Raw genomic sequence first — 23,097 nt, 5'->3', positions numbered from 1 at the left:
AGAAGGATGTTGAAGGGAAGTCCTAGGAGAACAGCTGTCCATTGAACCTAGGGAGCAGTAGTCAAGGGTGGAATGAATGATGGGGAATTCCGGGAGGGAGTTTTCCTGCCTTTAAGTGGCACTACTTTTGGAGCAGGACAATGTCATGAGAAAACCAATGTTTAAGAAGATGCCCAGGCCAGGCACAGTGGCTTACACCTGTGATCCTAGTGCCTTGGGATGCCAAGGCAGGAGGATTGCTTGATCCCAGGAGTTCAAGACCAGCCTGGGCAACATAGCAAGACCCCGTCCCTACAAAAAACAAAGAAAAACTTTAGCCGGCTATGGTGGTGCACGCCTATAGTCCCAGCTACTCAGGAGGCTGAGGTGGGAGGATCTCTTGAGCCCAGGAGTTTGAGGTTGAGATCCAAAGCAAAAGCAAGACCCTGTCTCTACAAAAAAGAAAAAAAATTAGCCAGGCATGGGCGACAGAGTGAGACCTTGTCTCAGAGAAGAAAAAAAATTAAAAATGTCTACTGAACACAAGGTGTACCACACCTTAAAGAAAAGAGCATGGGCCGGGCGAGGTGGCTCACGCTTGTAATCCCAGCACTTTGGGAGGCTGAGGTGGGTGGACCACGAGGTCAGGAGATTGAGACCATCCTGGCTAACACGGTGAAACCCCGTCTCTACTAAAAATACAAAAAATTAGCTGGGCGAGGTGGCAGGCGCCTGTAGTCCCAGCTACTCGGGAGGCTGAGGCAGGAGAATGGCATGAACCCAGGAGGCAGAGCTTGCAGTGAGCCGAGATCTGGCCACTGCACTCCAGCCTGGGCGACAGAGCGAGACTCCGCCTCAAAAAAAAAAAAAAAAAAAAAAAAAAAAAAGAAAAAGAAGAGAGCATGAATGATCCTGGGTACCTGGAGTAATAAAAATAAAGTGAACACTTCATGAAAAAGAAAAGCAAGATGTATTACAATGTAAAATAAGAAAAATGCAAGTTTCTCTCTAGTTGATACCTTGATGAAAATGGGGTCCTCAGTGTAAATCAACTTTTCAGGTTATAGGACCTTCAGGACTCATCTAATTCCTTTTAGAAACTTCTGACAATGTTTAGTAAAAATAAAAAATTCCTAACATTTCTCTCCGGTAAGGCAGCTGTTCAGTATCAGGAAGTCTTAATTATGACAATAACCACACATATTTCTGCTTTTCAAAGATAGAATAATTACAACAAACATGAAGTGAAACTGTTGCTGTGGTTCTAGAATGCTTCATGAGTCATCCTATCTGTGTAAAACTGTTTTGTGATAGAATAAAACTACACATGAATATTTCACATTTGAGTTAGAGGATGCCCTTTGAAGAAAGCAGTGGCTATGAGGGAAGGGAAGGCACCTAAAAACAGTCACCTGGAGCAAGATTTTGCCCCTATAACTAGCACTGTTTGGAAGACTAAGCTACAAACTCTATTTTAGAAATTAAAGAGAACAAGATAGATTGCTCTTTTTCACTGCATTGTACTCAAGCCACCTTTTATGGCTTTTAGAGTTTCTGTTTTTTTGTTTCAAACATTGAGCATAATGATACATCCCTGAAACCAGATGGTATATGAACTATTTTAACAGAGAGAAACAAGGAAACAAAAATATTTGTGGTCTTTCCAGAAATCTTTTACAACTTTCTCATTTAATGGCAGTTACTAGGAAAGCAGGTTTTGAAATTGTAGCTCGGGCATATAATTACCCATTTTTGACCTATTTATAAACTTCTCTGAGCAAAAAGAATAGTCGATGGCTACACCTACTCTTTTCCGTTGCTGACATATAAAGTGAGGTGAAAATATTTGGATAGGCATTCAACTGTTAGTCATTCAATTGTTTTGCTAGCTTCACACCCAGAGGCTCACAGCTGGAGTCCCTCAAATGCTACCTATTGTGGATACACACATCATTACATGTAAATAACAAAACAGACCTAAAGAACATTGTGAAATGGAGCAGAGCATAGAGCAGACATTCCCAGGGCTTCAGAGTTGAGATGGTGTAGATTAGTGAGCTCTAGGAAAACACAGTGGGAATGCAGATACAGAAATTAAGTAAATGTACATATTTATGAAAGTCTTTGATCTCAGCACCATAAAAAACCCTTGCAGTGAGTGTGCGTCCTCACGACAACCTTGGGCAAGAGGAGCCAGTATCATCCTGCCAGGAAACCTTCACATCTGGAGGTTGGAAGGCATGGACCTGGGTATGCTCCTATAGCAAAATCTGAGGTTCTGATCGTAATTATGGTTTCTCTTTGAATAATGAAGCAAAGATGTGTGTTCAAATTGACATGTGATTTATCCAGCCAACTTATTTTAGAAAAACGAAAAATCTACATTTGACTGAATCAGTTTAATATGTTCATCATTCTTAAAATCAAATGACATACTATCTAATTCCTTATCATATATGGAAAAGGTTTTTTAAAAACCACATTGACTCCACTGTCATCCACAAGGTTTGTGTAATCATCACTTTAGTCAGGTAAGGAAACAGTCACTCTCAGATTTGTTGGGAAAATGAACTGTCTGGTTTTACACTTGTAATAGAAACCAATTAAAATAAACCTCCCTGTAACTAATGTTCTCACTATTAGGTGATGTATTACTAGGAATGAAAAACTCACACATTTGCAGAAAAAATAAATCAATGGCAAAAAATTGGCAACCTATTTCAGCCTGTAGTAGACAAAAATAAATTCTCTAGTAGTAAAAGTTGAAAACATAAAAGGAAATTAAGCAAATATGAATTAGAGAGTCATTAGTTGAGAACGATCATTTTAAATACACAAATTAGGAAATGGGCTTGTTCAATAAAAACCCAACTCAACATGAGGTCAAGAGATCAAGACCATCCTGGTCAACGTGGTGAAACCCCGTCTCTACTAAAAATACAAAAAATTATTTGAGCATGGTGGCGGGCGCCTATAGTCCCAGCTCCTTGGGAGGCTGAAGCAGGAAAACTGCTTGAACCCGGGAGGCAGAGCTTGCAGTGAGCTGAGATCGTGCCACTGCACTCTAGCCTGGTGAGAGAGCGAGACTCCAAAAAAAAAAAAAAAAAAAAAAAAGCCCAACTCAAGGTCATACTTAGAGGTTAGTAACCACAAAATGGATCAAGGTGTTACCATATAAATAAAATAAACTGGAGGTTAAAAAATAAGTAAGAATTAGACTGGAAATGGCTCTATTTGCTTCCAACTACAAGTAATCATAGTCACTCTTCATGAAATAGCAGCAAGTGATCCTCAGGACGATGCTTTTTCTCCCCAGCATAGATGGTATAGAGTAGTGTGCTCCAGCACAACACAGAGGGAATGCCGACACAGAATTTCTTTATCTGCCCTAGCATCCAGAGGTTTGTAGTGCAAGACTCTGCACTATAGCTTTCTTCCTCCTCATCTTCCTTCTCCAATTCTCCCTTGAATTCCCTTTTCTAGATCTCTTCTATCACCTATGGGATTCCTTGGCCATTTCTTACCAAACTCTCTGCTTCCTCAAACCTTTTCCTTGGAAATGCTTTGTCTTAACTGAAATCTGGCTTTCCCAGATGATGTCTCCAGCCTCCTCAGTATCCTTCTGAGCAAGGAGGGTTCTGCAGGGTCCTTGTTTCCCAAGGCAACTCTCAGAAGAGTTTTGCCATCACTACGAAATATCTGCTCCTCTTTTGAAGTTGGTGCACTCCACCTACAGTCATTCTCTCTTGCCTGCTTTTCACCAACAACCTTGGTCATTTCCTCACTTTTCTCAATGACTTTACTATTTAGCATTTGGTTTTCTGCCATCATTGTTGGCCACCATCCATGTTAATGTTTCTTCTAACATCCTGGCTTCATGGTTCCCTGACCACTTCCTCTGCTCCCGTGACCTTAACTTCCACTTAAACCATCCACTCAAAAAGATGCATCTTACATTCTTTTATCACTTGGAAAGAGTTTAAGATTTTTAAACTTTCAGAATCCTCTCTTAGGTCACAACCACTGCTCCCTCTCCATATTTTCTCGTCTGACACTCCCCATTTTCATTCTTGGTGTAACTTCCATTTTCTTGACTCCTTTCTCTTTTCCCCTCAAGTCGTAATCTGGTTGAATCTGTTTCTTTTCTGAACCTACACATGGCTTGGTTGATAATCTCAGTAATGTTTCTCAAAGATCATCTAATTAAATACCCCAGCATCCCCACTGTGCCAGTACTGCCAATGACATATGTCCTGTTTCTTCACAGTGCTCATTATTGCTGAAATAAAGTCATGAAACCATGCTCACTGAATTGAACGTGGGTTTACACTCTCGAAATTCAAATGGGTTCTCTTGATTGCTAGGAAGTACACACATTCCTTTCTCGGCATTCTTTCTCTCTCAGAGTTCTCCTCCCCTTTTTCATGCTTCATAGTATTACCCACAGTTACCACAACTGTCTTTCCTCTTTCAGCAGATGCCTTCATCTCATACTTTCCTGACACTCTTGTTATTTGAATTGAAATCTTTGTCTTGCTTTCATTGCATCTTTTCTCCTTCACCATTTTCTCTGAGGGTAAAGTTTTCATCCTCCTTTCTGTGTTTTCATCCTACTTTCATACATCCTGCCTTGTATGGATTATACTGTAAATGTTGGTCTTTAAAGTATTTGGTTTACTTTTAGCTTTAAAATTGGCCAGCTGTGGTGGCTCACGTCTGTAATCCCAACACTTTGAGGGGCCAAGGCAGGCAGATTGCTGGACACCAGGCTAGGCAACAATGGCAAAACTCCATCTCTATAAAAAACAAAAATATTAGCTGGGTGTGGCGTTGTGCACTTGTAGTGCCAGCCTCTTGGGAGGCTGAGGCAGGATCACCTGAGCCCAGGGAAGTCAAGGTTGCAATGAGCTGTGATCAGACCACTGCACCCCATCCTGAGTGGCAGAGTGAGACCCTGTCTTGAAAATACATACATACATATATACTTAAAAAGCTTATTCATATAATATTCATTTCAACACCCCAGATGTACAATTAAAGGGATAAGAGTTCTGTTTGGTGGGGGCAGGTGTTGTTGGAAAACAGTGTTTGTGGAGGACTAAAGTTATTTTGGAATATAGGACATTTTTCTGGGGAAGGATTCCTAGGAAGAGTTCTAAAAATCCTGAAGGAATCCTGAAGGTCACTGGTTTCTAGAAGGAGCTCCAGCAGGGCAGGTGAGAACATTCAGTGCCAGAGCATTCCATTTCCAAATGTGCTCAAAATTAAGCTTACTTAGCAAGCAACTATTTAACATGAAGTATCCATGAGGAGGAGTCAGATGAACTGAAGTTTAATGGAGGAAGGAGGATGGAAGAGAAAGGATCAAAAGTACCTATTTATTTTAAAATAATACTTTGTAATTATAAAAGCAAGCATTATCGTTGAAAAGTTGGAAAATCAGGAATAGTTAATGAGAAGATACAATCTGCCCAAATTTCCAGCACTCAAAGAACCACTGGTTACATTTTGGTGTATTTCCTTCTAATATATAATATACATTTTAGTTGGTTAAAGTGTATTATTGTTTATTTTTTCATAAAATTGACATTAAGTTACATATATCATTTTGTCTGTTTTCACTTAACACTATATTGTTCATATTTTCCATAAAATTTATAGTTTTATCTATGACCATATGTGGCTTCATCTTATCTCTGAGCTTAGCCACCCCCCTTTTAAAATAAAAGGTCTCTACTCAGTAGGGATGACTACACCTTACTTTGTAATTACTAAAATAGCTCTCATACACACTTCGGTAAAATGAAAATATGTTGAAGCAGTATTGTTATCATCATGTATTCCTTCATGTAAAACACCTAATATTTGAAATGGACATATGATATTTCTTACGGATGATTGAGTACCACTTCAAACACGGATAGGGTATCTGCAAGTATTTCCAATTATATTTCAGACATCAAATAAGACTCCTAGTCATAAAAGTAGAGTTCAGCTTTCTTCTAGAAATGTAATTAAACATTACATTCACCAAGAGACTAGCACAGCAAAGCACAATTATTAGCCTAATATCTAAGAATGTGGCACTGCGTCAGAGCCAGTATTTACATTAAAAAAATCATGAGGATGAATGCACAAAAATGTTATTCCTTAGTTAAAATAATTTTATACTTCAGGAAGCTCCTTGATTGGACTTTTCATTTTCAGGGAGGGGTTGTTTGCAAAGTGATCCAAGACCAACACTGCTAATGCAAATACCTTAGTATGAATGAGTTTATAGGATATGCCTTTCTCTTAAGACAAGATTTATGGAACAGGCGGGGGTATCTAAGGCTGGGAGTGAGAGAAAGGAGGAAGAGAAATGCAAATGCAAAGTCATCATCACATTGTATTTATGAAGAGTCCATACCCACATAGCCACGTACTGCAGAATTAGGACCCGTGACTACTCCTACATTCTTTATCACCCTCCAGTGTGTTTGGTGACTCAGTGTGTGTGTATAATTTTATAACAACAAACTGAAAACAACAACTTTCTGCTCTATCTTCCCTAATATTTTGAAGACCCCTCTGGTCCATATTTTATATTTTTGCCATTACTAAATTGCTTTGTTATTTGACTAGCCTTTGCGGACAATGAAAACCACTTAACCAGAAACGGAAGCTGGTGCATATTAAATCTTCAGAATCAAAACCTGAATGATGTATCTTCCAAACATTAAAGTGGGAAGAGAAGGCATTTGGATTGCACTGAATCTAATTTAGGGATTGGCCATTCTTCTACAAAATTTGTATGATGCTGAAAGATGTGTAGAATTTTGTGTATATGTGTGTGCATGTTCACGTTCTTGCCAAAATCATTGTAGAGATCACTGTAGACTATTCAAAGGTACTGCTCTTGTCTCTTTCATCTTTGTGTTTTCAGCACTCTACATTACCCAACATTTTGCAGATTTTTTACTAACAGTGAGGAGATGAATGATGTTCTGCTATTCAGAATAGCACAGACATGGAATCAACCTAATGCCCATCAGTGGTAGACTGGATAAAGAAAATGTGGTACATATACACAATGGAATACTATGCAGCCACATAAACGAACAAGATCATGTCTTTCCCAGCAACATGGATAAAGCTGGAGGCCATGATCCTAAGCAAACTAACACAGGAACAGAAAAACAAATACCACATATTCTTACTCAGAAGTGGGAGCTTAACAACAAGAACACATGGAAACTGGGAGGGGAACAACAGACACTGAGGCCTGTTTGAGGGTGGACAGTGGGAGGAGGGAGAGGATCAGAAAAATTGTATTACCCAGGCGACAAAATTATCTGTACATCAAACCCCTGTGACAGGCAAATATATAACAAATGTACACATGTATCCCTGAACCTAAAATACAAGAAAAACTTTTTTAAAGAATACTTTTGACTGGGCATGATGACTCACACCTGTAATTCTAGGACCTGGGGAGACTGAGGCAGGTAGATCACCTGAGGTGAGGAGTTCAAGACCAGCCTGGCCAACAAGGTGAAACCCCATCTCTACAAAAACATAAAAAATAACCAGGCATGATGGTGGGTGCCTGTAATCCCAGCTACTTGGGAGGCTGAAGCAGGAGAATCACTTGAACCTGGGAGGTGGAGGTTGCAGTGAGCTGAGATTGTGCCATTGCACTCCAGCCTGGGTGACAGAACAAGATTCTTTCTCAAAAAAAGAGAATACTTTTGATAATTACTTAGATCATTAAAAATTAGACTGGTGGCAGGGAGCAGTGGCTCATGCCTATAATCCCAGCACTTTGGGAGGACAAGACGGGTGGATCACGAGGTCGGGAGTTCGAGACCAGCCTGACCAACATGGTGAAATCCTGTCTCCACTAAAAATACAAAAATTAGCCAGGTGTGGTGGCGCATGCCTGTAATTCCAGCTACTCAGGAGGCTGAGGCAGGAGAATTACTTGAACCCAGGAGGCAGAGTTTGCAGAGAACTGAGATTGCGCCAGTGCACTCCAGCCTAGGCAATGGAGCGAGACTCCATCTCAAAAAAAAAAAAAAAAAAAAAAAAAAAATTAGATTGGCAACGATAGAGAAAGGAATTATCAATTAATTATACAATAAATACATACAATCACTTAAAAATAAGACTTTTTAATTATTCACACGAAACATCTCTAAAATCTATTGCTAACAGAAAAGGCAAAAGGTGCAGAACAGCATATGCAGTGTGTAGGCACTTGTCTAAAAATAAAAGAAAAAATACACATTATATATATATATATTTGCTTGATAGGCATGTAAACAATCCCTGGCAGGATGCACAAGACAGTGACAACTGTTTACTGAGTCTGAGAGGCAGACTTTTCAGTGCATATATTTCTTTATACTTTAACTGTGTGATTGTATTACCTAGACCAAAAAAAAAAAAAATTTAAATTGAAAAGAAATGAAAGTAATGGCTAGCTAACTGAACATAAATGAAATTCCATCGAAATTACGGATGATTTAAGTCTACAGATTGCAGACATGTAAAAAATTAGAAATACTGGTTAAGAAAAAAAAGTGTGCTAGATTTTAAAATACATTTATGTACATTCAATGATTACATTTCTTTGACCTGTTGTTAGTTACTTTGCCCCAACTTGTTTTTGCTTACCTTCTCTTTGCCTTTTTTGTTTTTATTTTGCTTTGCTTTTCAATCAACCAGGTAAGGTTTACATTAGAATAGAACCTAGGAAACCATTTGTATTCTAACGTCAAACAGTAATATAGTGAGATCTTGAACCCTAACTAGTAGAGGTCGAAGGACGGGATAATGTTCAACTTTGTAAGTTCCATTGCCAAAGCCACAAGTTGGAGTCGAAGCTGCAGTCCAACATAAACAGGACAGGAAGGGAGTAGCACAGAAGCTCTTGGCCCTTCATTAGAAGTCTGGCATCTGATGGGGTGTTAACATGTCAAGTACACACACCTTGAAATAGCAGTTTGATTGCACTGTGGCCAACTGACATTGCAAGTATGTACTAGAGGGTGAAAATGTCCTCCTAGTCCTTCCGGATGTCTCATTTTTCATAATGTTTTAAATTAAGATGCTAATCAAATGAGAACACAGAAGAAATGAAGAAGGAGTTGAAAGGGTTCCCAAATTATGTAACTTGGACAAACTTTTCTAATGTAATTCTATCCCATGAGATTCTTATTTAATTCTTCATACTCATTCGGTTTATAAGATAAATGATGTCAGTTGGAAAAGTACTGTAATGTGGGAAAATTCTGGAGTTGATGGGGTTTGAAAATAGAAGTCCTATGGTATATCTAGGTGAAAGGCAGATCAGCCGGGCATGGTGGCTCACACCTGTTATCCCAGCACACTGGGAGGCTGAGGTGGGTGCATCTCCTGAGGTCAGGAGTTCGAGATCAGCCTGGACAATATGGTGAAACCCCGTCTCTACTAAAAACACAAAAATTAGCCAGGCATGGTGGTGGGCGCCTGTAATCCCAGCTACTCGGGAGGCTGAGGCAGGAGAATGACTTGAACCCAGGAGGCAGAGGTTGCAATTAGCTAAGATTGCGTCATTGCTCCATTGTTCTCCAGCCTAGGTGACAAAGCAAAACTCCATCTCCAGAAAAAAAAAAAAAAAAAAAAAAAAAAAGAACGTTAGGCAGATCAAGTGGGGGTTGCTCTAAAGGTGGGGAGATCTTTCTTTTCCTCTTTTTTGTTCTGCTTTTGCTTCATTCAAAAAATATTGATGAGCATCTACTATTTGTTCTACGGTCCTAGTGAAAGAGCAGTGCAATAAGACAGTCAGGGTTCCCATTCTCAGAAAGCTACATTACAATATTGGAGGCAAGGAGCAATTAAAAAAAAATGAAAAGCAAGTAACCATCAGAAATAATTATGTGCTTTGCGGTAATTAATGAGGACGAGTTATTGGAACATGGCTGGGTGGCTACTTTATACCAGGTGGTCAGGGAAATGGTGACATGAAGCTGAGATTTGAAAGACAAGTAACAGCCAGCCATTAGAAGCGGAACATTCTGGGGAGTGGAACATTCCAGGCAAGGGAACAACTTGTACTTCAATTTGTGTCTAAGATTGTGGAGGAAACCCATCAGGAATTTCCAAATATAGAAAACCTCACTAATAAAGAGAATGATAAAGGCTGCTAGTTCTTCCTCTTCTATCTCTCAAACACATCACCTCATGAAATGATATTTTCCTGATTTTCTGCAGTGCTTATTATTGCTTATTAAGATGTCCTTCTCTTTGTTAGCCTACAACTGGACTGAGGTGACACTAACAATTCCTAACAGCTTAACCTGAATGAGTTTATAGGATGTATCTTTCTCTGGAGACAGGATTTGCAGAACAATAGGGTGTCTAAGGGTGGGAGTGAGAGAAAGGAAGAAGAGAAAAGCAAAGGTTGTAAAATGCAGTAATTTTGAAAAGGTCGATTCAGCCTGAAATCGTTTTACTCTTTTAAGATGGAAAATCATAATACTGTTTCTTCTTTAGAGACTGGGGTAAGAGCAAGTAGTAAGAATCAGAGCAAGGGGAGCTGTTGCTTTAGCGTGTAAACACTTAACAATCATTTCATTATTATTCTCCCAGGCAAAAGGACACAGACTTTTATGGCAATGCACATATTTTTGGCACTAGAGTAACAAATAAGCATCATTTTATCTGCTGATCTGTCCTGGGATAAGGACTTGCCCAGCGCATCACCCTTCAGTAACCTCCCTTTGGAGTTCTCATTTTGCTGTCTACAGGCTTAGAGTCCCACTTTCTCCCACAAGACAAAGGAAGAAGATAAGAAAGGAAGTAATAAAAGGGTTTTGAAAGTAGCATATTGTTATTTATATATTATTTGGTCTGCTACAGGAGGTGAGCTCAGTGGACAAACATGACCATGCCTTTCTATATGCTTGGCAAATGGACTACTACATTTTGCCATTCACAGGTTTCCCTTCAGAGTTTACTTCTAGGGATTCCGTGCATGTCCATCTTTTGAAGGACTGTTTCTTGGTAGGTATAAAGAGAAGCAGAGATTTTTCACAGTGAACCCTACCTTTATTTTGAATCTTCAGGCATCATTTGTAATGAGAGGGCAGCGAGGAACCAAGGAAAAGAACAGTGTATAAGTTAGGTTTACGCTCATTCCCTTTTTTCCTCCTGTTAAGATTATGACTTAAGCATTGTGTTGCTTCTTTCATGCTGTGATCAAAGATTATGAGTGTCAACCACTGAGTTGCAGAGATAGCGCCATTAATTTTTTCTTGTGCAGCGATTAAGCACACTTCACAGTCCCACAGAAGGTGGTAAGGCGTTGCACAAATCCAGCGTGCGGGACATCTGGGACTCACCAAATGGCCTACATGTAATTATCTTCCACTTACACTTGAGGCAGAGTGTTAGAAACAAAGGCAGATGTAGGAGCTGAGGTGGATGCCTCCACGATACTAAGCCAGGAAGCCCCACTTCATGAGAGGTACCACAGACTGGGCCAGGAACCTCCACTTTATGAGCGGTACCACGGACTCGGCTGGAGGTCTGGGATGGCTGTGAGTCTGTTGGTGAGGACTTCTGTTGGACAGTACAGGGTGGGGGCTGGGCCTAGTTACAGAAAAGAGCTCATGACCTTTCTAGGTTTTTGTTTCATTCTTGAATTTGTTTTTCTTTTCGCACAATCAGTATTGGAGCTATTCAAGAGAGAAAAAAAAATTCAGAGTTTTTTCTTTTTCTTTTTCCCCTGAAAATGATCTTTTTTCCTCCAGACATCTGACACATCAGACACCATTTTCAGATTCATTGCGAGAGTAAATATTCAAGTTCCTATTACTTGTACCCTCCAAATTGTTTCCTATTAGTTTGTTTACAAATGATGAAGATGCATAAAGTGCCATAACGCCGCCACATATAAGCCTTTCCTTTTGTGAAAGGAAATCAAATCATAGACAGATGAAAATAAGATTTGAGCAAACCATAGTTTTTCACTTCTGACCATATGAGGCAAATAAAATATCACCTTTTCCTACAATGAATGAAAAGAAAAAAATGAATGTGTAAGAATTTCACTTGGCAGTTACCTATAGTCATTCATCATCAATAACTCAGATGCTGTTCTAAATTATTTGTAGATGTCATTCAACAGCATTTCTCTATCAATATTACAACTTTGAGAACACTGAACAAACCTTTTTTAGAAAAGGCTCTGATAGACTGGATTAAGAAAATGTGGCACATATACACCATGGAATACTATGCAGCCATAAAAAAAAGATGAGTTCGTGTCCTTTGTAGGGACATGGATGCAGCTGGAAACCATCATTCTCAGCAAACTATTGCAAGAACAGAAAACCAAACACCGCATGTTCTCACTCATAGGTGGGAACTGAACAATGAGATCACTTGGACACAGGAAGGGGAACATCACACACCGGGGTCTATTGTCGGGCGGGGGAGGGATGGCATTGGGGGTTATACCTGATGTAAATGACAAATTGATGGGTGCTGACGAGTTGATGGGTGCAGCACACCAACATGGCACAAGTATACATATGTAACAAACCTGCACGTTGTGCACTTGTACCCTAGAACTTAAAGTATAATTAAAAAAAAAAAAAGAAGAAAAGGCTCTGATAATACACCATGCCACACCTTTCAGAGGGGTAGGCTGGAAGAAGGGAAGCAGAGAGTGTAAACTTTAATAGCTTTTGTGTTGTTTGAATTGTCACATCAAGCATCCATTGATTTTGTAACAAAACAAAATTCAATAACATATTCTACATCATTAGAAAACTTAAAAATATATATCTAAAAAGCGTCATCACATATTATTTTCTACCTAGTTAAATGGCAGGTAAATCTGCAACACAGAAAAACAAAAATCAAGTGATGCCCGAAGAATATGTTTAAACACATGAAGATTTGAAGAAAAAAAAAAAACAGTGGGAAAACCTAGTACAAGTAAATGTTGTTTCTAAGCTGTAGGGCTTTGTGTTTAGGTGTTCTACTTTTTCCCTTAAATTTCCTCATGAAGGGAGAATAACCCATTTATTTGGGCCTCACACATTTAAGTCCATTTTTTCTGCATCTTATTTTGTATGGAAAAATCTCACTCATAAGCAAATCCTGATGTTCTTTAAACTTGTGCTTAAGTTGTCATCCTCTTAATGAACACGAAGTTGTTTTGTCTGCATTCTGTAGATACTACCCCCTTGCCATATCCATTAACGTGGCTGCAAAGCAGAACTAAAAGCTCCAGAGTTGTTCAAACTCCTGAGATAAGAAGGGCTGTAGATGCCTCTTAACAGCTCCTCATGTTTGCTCCTCCTGTGATTTACATGCAATTTATGATACCCATTAGAGTAGATAGACTTTACTTAATCAAGAACACAGTCAAGTCCTAGTCATTCAACACATTTGCCCTTTCTCTCCCTGGAGGGCAGGTCCCTTGTTTCATTAAAAGCACTGCAAATACATATTCAAAATGCAAAGATGAAAGAAGTCAGCAGTGGCAATTAATTTTATGGGTTGCTGCTACAAGAGCATAAATCTCTTTTAAGGCCACCATTTTTTAGCTCATTATACCTGTTCAGCCTCTGAATGGAAACGGCACATAGGTATTAAATGTTTACCAACACCTTTCACGCTATTGTGTACAAGCTTAGTGAGTAGCCCTACTGTCTTAAAAGAGAGCCAGAACACAATGCAAAATTAAGCAGAGGGTAGCAATAGACAGATTTTTGAATCTGCAACACAAGATTGTCCAGAAGTCTAGTTTTATAAAATTGTTTGACCATTTGTTAACTTAAGGTATTCTTTTGACTGCTTTTGTTATTTGATTAGTCTAATGTTGTTCATGAAATCACTCAGTAAACAATAAAGTGATGTACAAAGGTAAGGTGTTAATAATTCAAATATCTTTTAAATTCTAACATTTCTAACAAATGAACTGATCACAGAGAGAAAAGAGAAGGCTGTCCAATGCTAGGGAAATAAAGAATAACTCCTAAAGAAGCCCTTCCTGCCCCAAATCAAAAACATCAGATATGGGTAAATAGAAGGGGCTTTCCTAAGTTCTGGCAAATACATTCTCATGGGAATGTGACCTCATCGAGTACATACACTTTCACTATGACTCTTACATTTCCACTGACCTCTGGCAGGGCAGTAATTCAGGGTCTGTTGTGCTATGATAGAACCGTTTGAGCTAATTTATTTCTGCCTCTCTGACATTGTAAGGGCTCCATTCATAACAACTCTCTGCTGTGCGTTGCCAATGGAAACAGCTCATGCAAGTTTTATCATCCTAAGAAAATAATGGACATCAACTGTGAAGATGGTATTCATGGAAATATGCAGTTCCATGGAATTCCAAGCCAAGTAGCCTGTGTTGTGAAAGGCGCTCTTCTTGTCCACAAGCCTGCTTACCTCCGGTTTCATTGCCCTGCCAGGATCTGCACCCTGAATTTCCAGCCTCAGCTTTTAGTCTTTCCCTGCTTGCCTATATCAGACCTCCTTACTGATAATATTTAAAGTAACAAATGTAAAGTACTTACACCCACTTTTGGAAATGCTTTTAATAAAGGGCTCAAAGTAGATCCCCCTTTTCCATGGCCTCCGGGGAGTGGCTACATCCTTAGCTGTATGCTGGAAGCCCACACCGGGCACAGATATTTTCATAGCCGTAACCAGTCACAGCTTTCAGCAAAGGGCAGATTTCACTAAGCTTTTCATTTCCCTTCTTTATTTTTAGGTATCTTTTCTATTGTTGAAGGATACCGCTTGGCAGCAAAGGTCACATGAGTCAAGGACAACTTGCCACATAGTTGAGTCCAGGCAAAAGTTTTTTCTCACCAGAAAGGAAATGTAACAGGGGTATGGAAATTATTATAAAACCATGCAGAAATACTCACAGTTTTGGTTTGGCAAGCAGAGGTGGTGGCTCCTTAGTGGGTGAAAGCAGGACAGCTGGTGTTGGAAGAGATTTATTACTGTTAGCTTTGCCGTTAATCAGTCCATTTACTCCATGGCTGGGATGGACTCCGTTCGTTTCCCTCTCAGCAGAATTGAATTGCATTTGAAGGGCTGCCCTGCTCAGGCCTAACGCAGGGTTGTTCACCTGCTGCATCTCAGATGGTTTCTTTGAAGCCAGTTCCAAGGAACTTGTCTCCAAGATTGGAGGGGGAGGTGGAAAGTGCTGGAAGTGATCATTGTTGGATTCTCCCATTGACTCATAACTACAGTTTTCGGTGTTGGCTGAGGAAAGGGAAAGAGGAAAAACATAAGAAGATGCTACTAGTTCAACAAGTGATTTCACACTGTCAGAGTCTTCTGAGAATCCCTGTGTTGTGTGAAGTTGTTAAAGAAGAGGTGATTGTGCTGCTCTCATCTGATGCAGAAGCACTGCCAGCTGGAGGGCCTGGTTCTTTCAAGCTTGTTTTGAATGAGTGCTACCGTTTCATTTCCTGACTGAGCTCACGTGTGGGGAACCCGGCTACCGAATCCTAACAATTTCAAACAAGAGCTAAAGATAGAACTTGGCAATAAATAAATAAATAAATAAATAAATAAATAAATAAATAAAAAATGACAACACAAACAGTAGCAACTAATAATGCTTTGTCCTCTCACGTTTTGGTCCATGGGCCCGACTGAAAATCCTCGCTGTCATTACTCAAATTGGCTCAAGCTGTAAAGGTTTTATGTGGATATTCATCTAAAGCTAGGGAAGTAAAGCTCAGAGTCCAAGTAAAATTTCATCATCTCATAAAAATATTTTTTTCCATATTAGATGATTGCTCCAACTATAACTCAGTACGAAAGAGATTTTTATTTGTTGCCCTCAATAGGCTGAAAGCATCTTGAGATCACGTCTTTTTTAGATTCTGTACCTTGCCCAGAGCCCAGCAGAGCTCCTGGCATGCACTCAAAAATGCTGATTGAGATAAACAAAAAGTTCAAAAATAAAATATTTGTTGATTATGTTTGACCTATAGCAGATATACCGCAGAAACAAATGGAAAATATTACACACAAATTTTTGCCACTCAGACTCATAGAGCCCAGGGTTTTGGCCATATTGTTTAAGCACTGCACTCCTGCTGTGTGGCCATTTGATGGGACAGTGTTGAAGCTAACTCAAAATCAAAACGCTGGGGTCCTCCTTGCTCTGTAACTCTGATCCTGACACTTAGGTTTCTTTCAGCACTTACAGTAGTCTTTCATAGAAACCATTTCCCATTTAAGATGATTCTCCCATTTCTGTTAGTAATTAAGATGAAAAAGCATTTACAATTGCCACTCTAAGGTCCCTAAATAAGTTTTGGTTGTGTCTCTACTGCCACCTAGCACCAAGTTCTTGCTCTTCTGAAGGAATCCAAGTACAATTCAGTTGTTATCTCCAAGTGTGTATCATTCAACGAATGACCCATTTATTGATTCCCTACTATGCACATTATGTGCTAGGCTTGGTCAAAAACATATTTTAAAAATATCTTTAAGATGAATGGCAGAGATGAGGCAATTAAAGTAAGCTAACACTCATTAGTAACTGTAGAAAACAGTCAAATAAAAATAAAAGAAAAAGAAAAAAAACTTTTTCACATTCCCTTCCCTAGTGGTAAGTTTTTGAGTTTAGAAAATATTCACGTATTTTTGAAAACTGGCTTCAATAATACATTGCTTTCTTTTTCACATTAGTTATCTACTATCCTTGATATACACTATCAATGAAATTTGAGTTTGAAGGCCTTTACAGCTTCTCTTGGTTTATCTTGTATTACATTTTATACAAGAAGGCTTATCTTGTATTACCTTTTCCGAAGTTTCAGTAGTGGATTGGACAATGGCTTATTTGTACAAGTATCTCCAGATCTCATGTGTTGGCACTGCTGAGAAAGTGACTGCACCTCTGATGTAGAGGTGGCTTTCCAATGTGAATATGATTCTAGATTAGCAGGAGGATGTTAGGAAACCAGCTCCATCGTTTCCAAGACCAAGACTGCACGATGTTAAAGAAAGCTCCATGTGTGTTCAGTTGCTATACAATCATTATCTTTTTGTTTATCATCTCTACCTCACTCCCTCTCCTCCCCTCCCCTAAAGCCTTTGTTCCACCATGAAACTTAGATTGTTAGGGTGACTCCTGGAGTGGCCAGCATTCCTGAAGGCTGAGCTGAGCTCTCTTCCTGGGACAGTCCCTTTCTTTTTTCTTTCTTTTCTTTTTTCTTTTTTCTTTTTTAGACAGAGTCTTACTCTGTCACCCAGGCTGGAGTGCAGTGGGATGATCTCGGCTCACTGCCACCTCCACCTTCTGGGTTCAAGTGGTTCTCCTGCCTCAGCCTCCAGAGTAGCTGGGATTACAGGCACACACCACCATACCTGGCTAATTTTTGTATTTTTAGTAGAGACAGGGTTTCACCACGTTAGCCAGGCTGGTCTCGAACTCTTCACCTCAAATGATCCACCTGCCTTGGCCTCCCAAAGTGCTGGGATTAGAGGCATGAGCCACCACACCTGGCCGGGACAGTCCCTTTCTGCTGTGACCAGCCACACTGGTGCTGGGGAACAGAACCCAGTCGTTGTTTTTACTCCTCACATACCTGAGGTGACAACCAGCTGGGCAGTGCTGGTTGCTGATCCGTAATCATTTCTTGCTGAACATGTAAAGATCCCTGCATCTTCAGGGAAAGTCTCAGCGATAACTAGGGTGCAAATCTCCTCTGGAAGTGAAGAGAACAGAATCATTCATCAGAGTTTAATCATGAAGTCACTTTTTAAGAAGTGAGACCCTCTGCCTTTCCTCAACAAACAAATTAGGTAACGATTATTACGGATTCACTTTACAAAAGTGTTTGTGATAGAATCTCTCTACATTTAATTTAGCAATTCTGCCTAGCAGAAAAAGCTTTGGAGGTAGACCCATTCTTCGTGATGTTGGACAAGAGCAGTCTCGGTGTCCTAGTCTATAAAATGGGGATAATACATACCTAATGGGTTACCTGTGAAGATAAAATGAGATGTCTGCAAGTGTGTAACTCTGTACTTTGCATGTAGGAGTTAAGTTCATTGCATGTCAGAGTTCTTTCTGTACATATAGCTACCTCTTATATCTATCTGCTCAGCTGCAACCTAAGTAGTGGGGAAAATAAAGCCCTTCTGAAATGCTGACCACAGGGGAAAAAAAGAACATGACCTGTATGTGTTTGACCTGTAGACAACTATTCTGGAACGTACTATTAAATGGCACGGCAGTGTTGTAGGGCATGAAAAGCCCAGACTCGAAACAGCTGCCTGGGCTTGAATGAGGGTCCTGCCACATCTTGCCTTTGTGACTTTGGTTGGTCTCCCTGAACTTCAATGTTCTCCTCTGTAAAATGGAGACAATAATAGAAGCTACCTCACAGAGTTTGTATTAGTCATGCATGACACACAAAATTAACCATCACAGGGTTATTGTGAGGGGGATGATGATGACGACGACGACAATAACAACAAGAGCTGACAGCTATATAACCCTTACCATACACTAGGTATTGTTACCAGCACTTAACACAGATTAAATCTAATCATCATGTCAATCTTATGAGTTACGTAAGTTTATTATTAGCCTATTTTATAGCTAGAAAATGGAAGCACAATAAGGTTAATTCACTTGCCCAAGGTCACACAGCTAATAAATACTAACATAGGGATTCGAATCAAGTTGGGCTCCAGACTCCAAACCCTAACCACCACCTACTTTTGTGATATGACATATTGTGCTTTAGGACATTGCCTGGCATATAGCAAATGCTTCATAGCCAGTGTTAGCTGTTACCATTAAAAGGAAGCTATATCTAGAGTATTAATTAGTTTTACTCGTTGAATAATTGCTTATATTGTACCAGTAAAATAAAGACAATTATATGGGCAAATGTTAAGAAAAGTGATCGATTTCGGATTCCCACAAAGTTATTCCATCGGTTAGTCACATACTTTTGGGGTAGCATGAGGTCGTGTATTGTAGATTTTTTAGTGATAATGGCTGCAATTATTCCTTCCTTTGTAGGCATGCCTCTTTGTAATGTGCCTCTGCAACTCCTTCCAGCAAGTGGCAGAGTCTATTTCCCCATCCCTTGAACCTGGGCTGGCCCTGTGAGTTGCTTTAGCCTAGAATGTGGTGGAAGTGATGCTGTTGGCCAATTCTGAGCCTTGAGAGGCCTGGCCTGCCTCTGCTTCATCTCTTGGAACCCTGATGGACTCTTAGGTGAATAAGGCTGTGGTAGTCTGTAGGAGGAAGAGACCATATGGAGCAGACATAAGCCCTTCCAAGAAAGACCATCCTAGACTAACTGACTCATTCCTAGTCATCCTGGCAGCTGACCACGGCCGCACTGAGAGAGCCCAGCTGCGGTCAGCCCAGCCTGGCACAGACCACAAAAACCGCCCAGCTGAGGCCAAGCCAAATAGTTCACCCACAGAATTATGGTTCCTGTTTTAAGCAACTAAATTTTGGGGTGCTCTGTGTTGCAGCAGCTAACTCATAGAATTTGATAAGATAAATCTCGTTCACTAACATTCTTCTAAGAGCAAACGTTTCAGACCATCAATAAGTAAAATGAGCAAATCTGTTTCAAAGCATTTTATGTTTTAAACCCTGAAACAAAAAATGTACTAACTGTAGGTAAAAGTGCTATGTTTATAAAAAAAAATTTTGTCTATTGAAGAGAGCTTTAAATATTTTAATTTTTTACCTATAAATCAAAATAAGTGCAAAAGTAAATAAACAATAAAGTATAAAGTGTAAATGTTTCTCTTGATAATTGAATTCCCTTTATATACCTAATATCCCTTAATAATCTCACTCTTCAAAGGCAAATGCAGTTTGTTGTATTTGATTCTAGAAAAAAATTCATGTTATCTATCATTCCAAAATTTGTCCAAGTATTATCAAACTATATAGTTTTTAATGTCATGTTATTGGGTCAAATATGCATTTTTTTTTTGTATTACCAAGTAATATGGCCTATAGGCATCATTGAGTTTTACTCCATTTCTTACTCCATTCTTAGGTTTTATCAACCCCCTGGCCCCACCCACCAAAGCCTTTCCTTATCCCCATTTCTGATGATGCTGATGGTAGTCTGGTTAACAGACTGCTTGAGATTTTGTCAAAAGCTAAAATGCAAGGATTCTTCTGTGTCAAAATGTTATGTTCCTTAGGAAAGATCTGGGGACTACGGTGACTATAAGCTTTTGAGAGGTTAGCATTGTAGTGTAGCTCAAGGTCAACTCATTTCTAAGATATATTAATACAGGTTTAAAATTGCGAGAGTTATAAAGACACACACCTTATTCTTTCAGCATATTATTCAATTTGATGTTTAAATGGGGTGCGAAAAACTTAGTTTATTCTTTATGTTCTATTATTAATTTTATGTTCTACATTGAACCTAAATGATTTCGTTGAGGTAAAAGTAAAGGGCAATGACAGTAGGAGAAATATTGCAAAATTCCACTTAAGAGGTATCTAAACTAGTCATACTCTTAGAAGCAGAAAGTTGAATGCTGGTTGCCAAGAATTGGAGGCAAGGAGGAATGGCAGTTGCTGTTCAGTGGGCATAGAATTTCAGTCATGCAAGACGAAAACGTTCTAGATATCTGCTGCACAACATTAAGCATATAGTTAACAATACTGTAGTGTATATTTAAAAATTTAAGAAGGTAGATTCATGTTTTATGTTTCTTTAACCATAATTTAAAAAGTAAAGGGCAATGAAATCTATATTAAGTATTCATCCATTTAAATGCTAATTTAAGGCTGGGAGCAGTGGCTCATGCTTGTAATCCCAGCACTTTGGGAGGCCGAGGCAGGTGGATCACTTGAGGTCAGGAGTTCAAGACTAACCTGGGCAACATGGTGAAACCTCATTTCTACTTATATATATATATATATATATATATATATATATATATATATATATATATATATATAAAATTAGCTAGGCTTGGTGGCAGGTGCCTGTAATCCCAGCTACTCAAGAGGCTGAGGCAGGAGAATTGCTTGAATCCAGGAGGCAGAGGTTGCAGTGATCCAAGATCGGGCCACTGCACTGCAGCCTGGGCAACAAGAGTGAAACTCTGTCTCAAAAGGAGAAAAAAAACAAAAACCAAAAATGCGAATTTAAGTAAAACACTGTGATAGGTATCATAAATGCAAAGACATTAAAATCAGGAAGAAGTTGCTCAAACATTCTACATCTTTCTTGAAGAACAGTAAGAACAAATGGTTCCTAATAGCAGCAAGAGGGAAGAAGGTAGGTTACATGAATGGAAAGACTTGTTAAGGAAAGGTTGTAAGATGTCAAGAAAATTTTTTGAGATAAAGTCTGGAATCTTCATCCATGAACAGCTCCTAGAAGCTTTTACAGTCATCTCTCTACTTGTTAAGCATTTTTAAGAGTACACTGTCTTAATATTTTATAGCTACAGATATAATTAATGGTTCCTGCTCTTGAGTTGTCTGTAATCTTATTAAGGGGTTGAGACACATCTTTTACATGAATTAGACTTGAATTAGAAAATCATCAGGTCTATTCCAACTCCAAAAGTTTACACCCTTAATGCCCACATGACAATGGGATAGTTTTTTAAGTCCTCCTTCTCTCTTTCCTTCAACATTGTACAATCTTAAAAAGGCAGTTAAGTCAGCTGCAAGCAAAAATGTTTGCCAGAAACTATTTGGCAAAATTGTTTTGAAATATAAGGTGGAAGTAGGAAATATAATATAGAATTAAAATTTTTAGGCAATTAAAAATTAAAAGTTTATTTCAGACTTCTGAAGAAATTAAAATTTTAGTTCATTATGCAGTGTTTTAAGAAATTGACCACATATTTGATCTACTGTAATGATCCTATAATCACAAAGACAGGATCTTTTTGGTCTTTTTCTCTTATTTGTCTTGATAGCTTTGCAACCCCTCCTACTGAGTCTGTAAAAACAAAATCGAATGTAGTTTCCTGAATTGTCTTCTTTGTCTTTATTCTTAAGATTTCTCTCTACCATTTAAAAAATTTTATTTTTTTGAATAGGTAATACAAATGCAATGTACAAATTTTTAAAGGTACAAACAGGTATATGGTTCTCTATCTTTTAAATAATTAAAAATTTTCATGAAGCTTCAATTTTAAAACAGAGACAATATATTTCAGCTTGTATCTATACACTAAAACTTGTTACAAAGAGACAACAGAAATACCCAGTTATATAAAGGGATAGATTATTTCAGGTTATATATGTATTTTCATATCTATATATGAAAAACATATAGATATGAAATATCTCAAAAATTATAATTAAAAATAATATATTAAAAATATATATACATAACCTGAACTAATCTATCCCTTATATAACTGGATGTTTCTGTTGTCCAGTTATAGCATAAATGCATAGGCATCATTATACGCATAGGCATCAATATATGGAAAACACCAAAAAGTACAGCAGTCTCAAGAGCTCAATGGCCTATGTTTCAATTACAAGAGACTTTGAGGTTTTTTTTTTTTTTTTTTTTTGAGAGGAGTTTCACTCTTGTTAAACAGGCAGGAGTGCAATGGCGCAATCTCGGCTCACTGCAACCTCCGCCTCCCAGGTTCAAGCAATTCTCCTACCTTAGCCTCCTGAGTAGCTGGGATTACAGGCAGGTGCCACCACACCCAGCTAATACTGTGTTTTTAGTAGAGACGGGGTTTCTCCATTTTGGTCATATGGTCTCAAACTCCCGACCTCAGGTGATCCCCCTGCCTCAGACTCCCAAAGTGCCAGGATTACAGGTGTGAGCCACGGTGCCTGGCCTGAGACTTTGAGTTCTTAATAACGTCGCTGTTTTGTTTCAAATAAAACAATTTTTCCCCCTTTTTTCCTGAAATGATGGTACCACTCAAGACTTCCTATACTAGAAATAGTGGAAAATACTGGGTAATTTTCACAAACACCTGGAATACTTTTTTGGGCACTGTCATGTGGATGCTGGGTTATAATGCAGCAGGTAGTATTATATATGGTAACACTGGATCTCATCTGACTCATGGTGATGGCCGCTGACTTTGATAGCTCATTTCATGTCT

The 23,097-nt window shown here is 38.9% G+C and overlaps 1 protein-coding gene across 1 annotated transcript in view; it reads right to left on the bottom strand.

The window, feature by feature from the left end:
- The window catches only part of PALLD (palladin, cytoskeletal associated protein), a 244,492-nt gene that overhangs the window by 197,150 nt on the left and 24,245 nt on the right, over positions 1–23,097 (bottom strand). Inside the window, exons 6-7 of the mRNA XM_037993683.2 lie at positions 17,589–17,708; positions 14,901–15,243 (exon numbers count right to left, since the gene is read on the bottom strand). Of these exons, the coding sequence (XP_037849611.2) occupies positions 14,901–15,243; positions 17,589–17,708 (463 nt within the window). The remainder of the gene's footprint in view (positions 1–14,900; positions 15,244–17,588; positions 17,709–23,097) is intronic.

Source organism: Chlorocebus sabaeus, chromosome 7 (genome assembly GCF_047675955.1).
Source record: "Chlorocebus sabaeus isolate Y175 chromosome 7, mChlSab1.0.hap1, whole genome shotgun sequence".
NCBI classification, from domain to species: domain Eukaryota; kingdom Metazoa; phylum Chordata; class Mammalia; order Primates; family Cercopithecidae; genus Chlorocebus; species Chlorocebus sabaeus.
The sequence above is the reverse complement of the archived record's forward strand: the minus strand, read 5'-3'. Positions and strand labels throughout refer to the sequence as shown.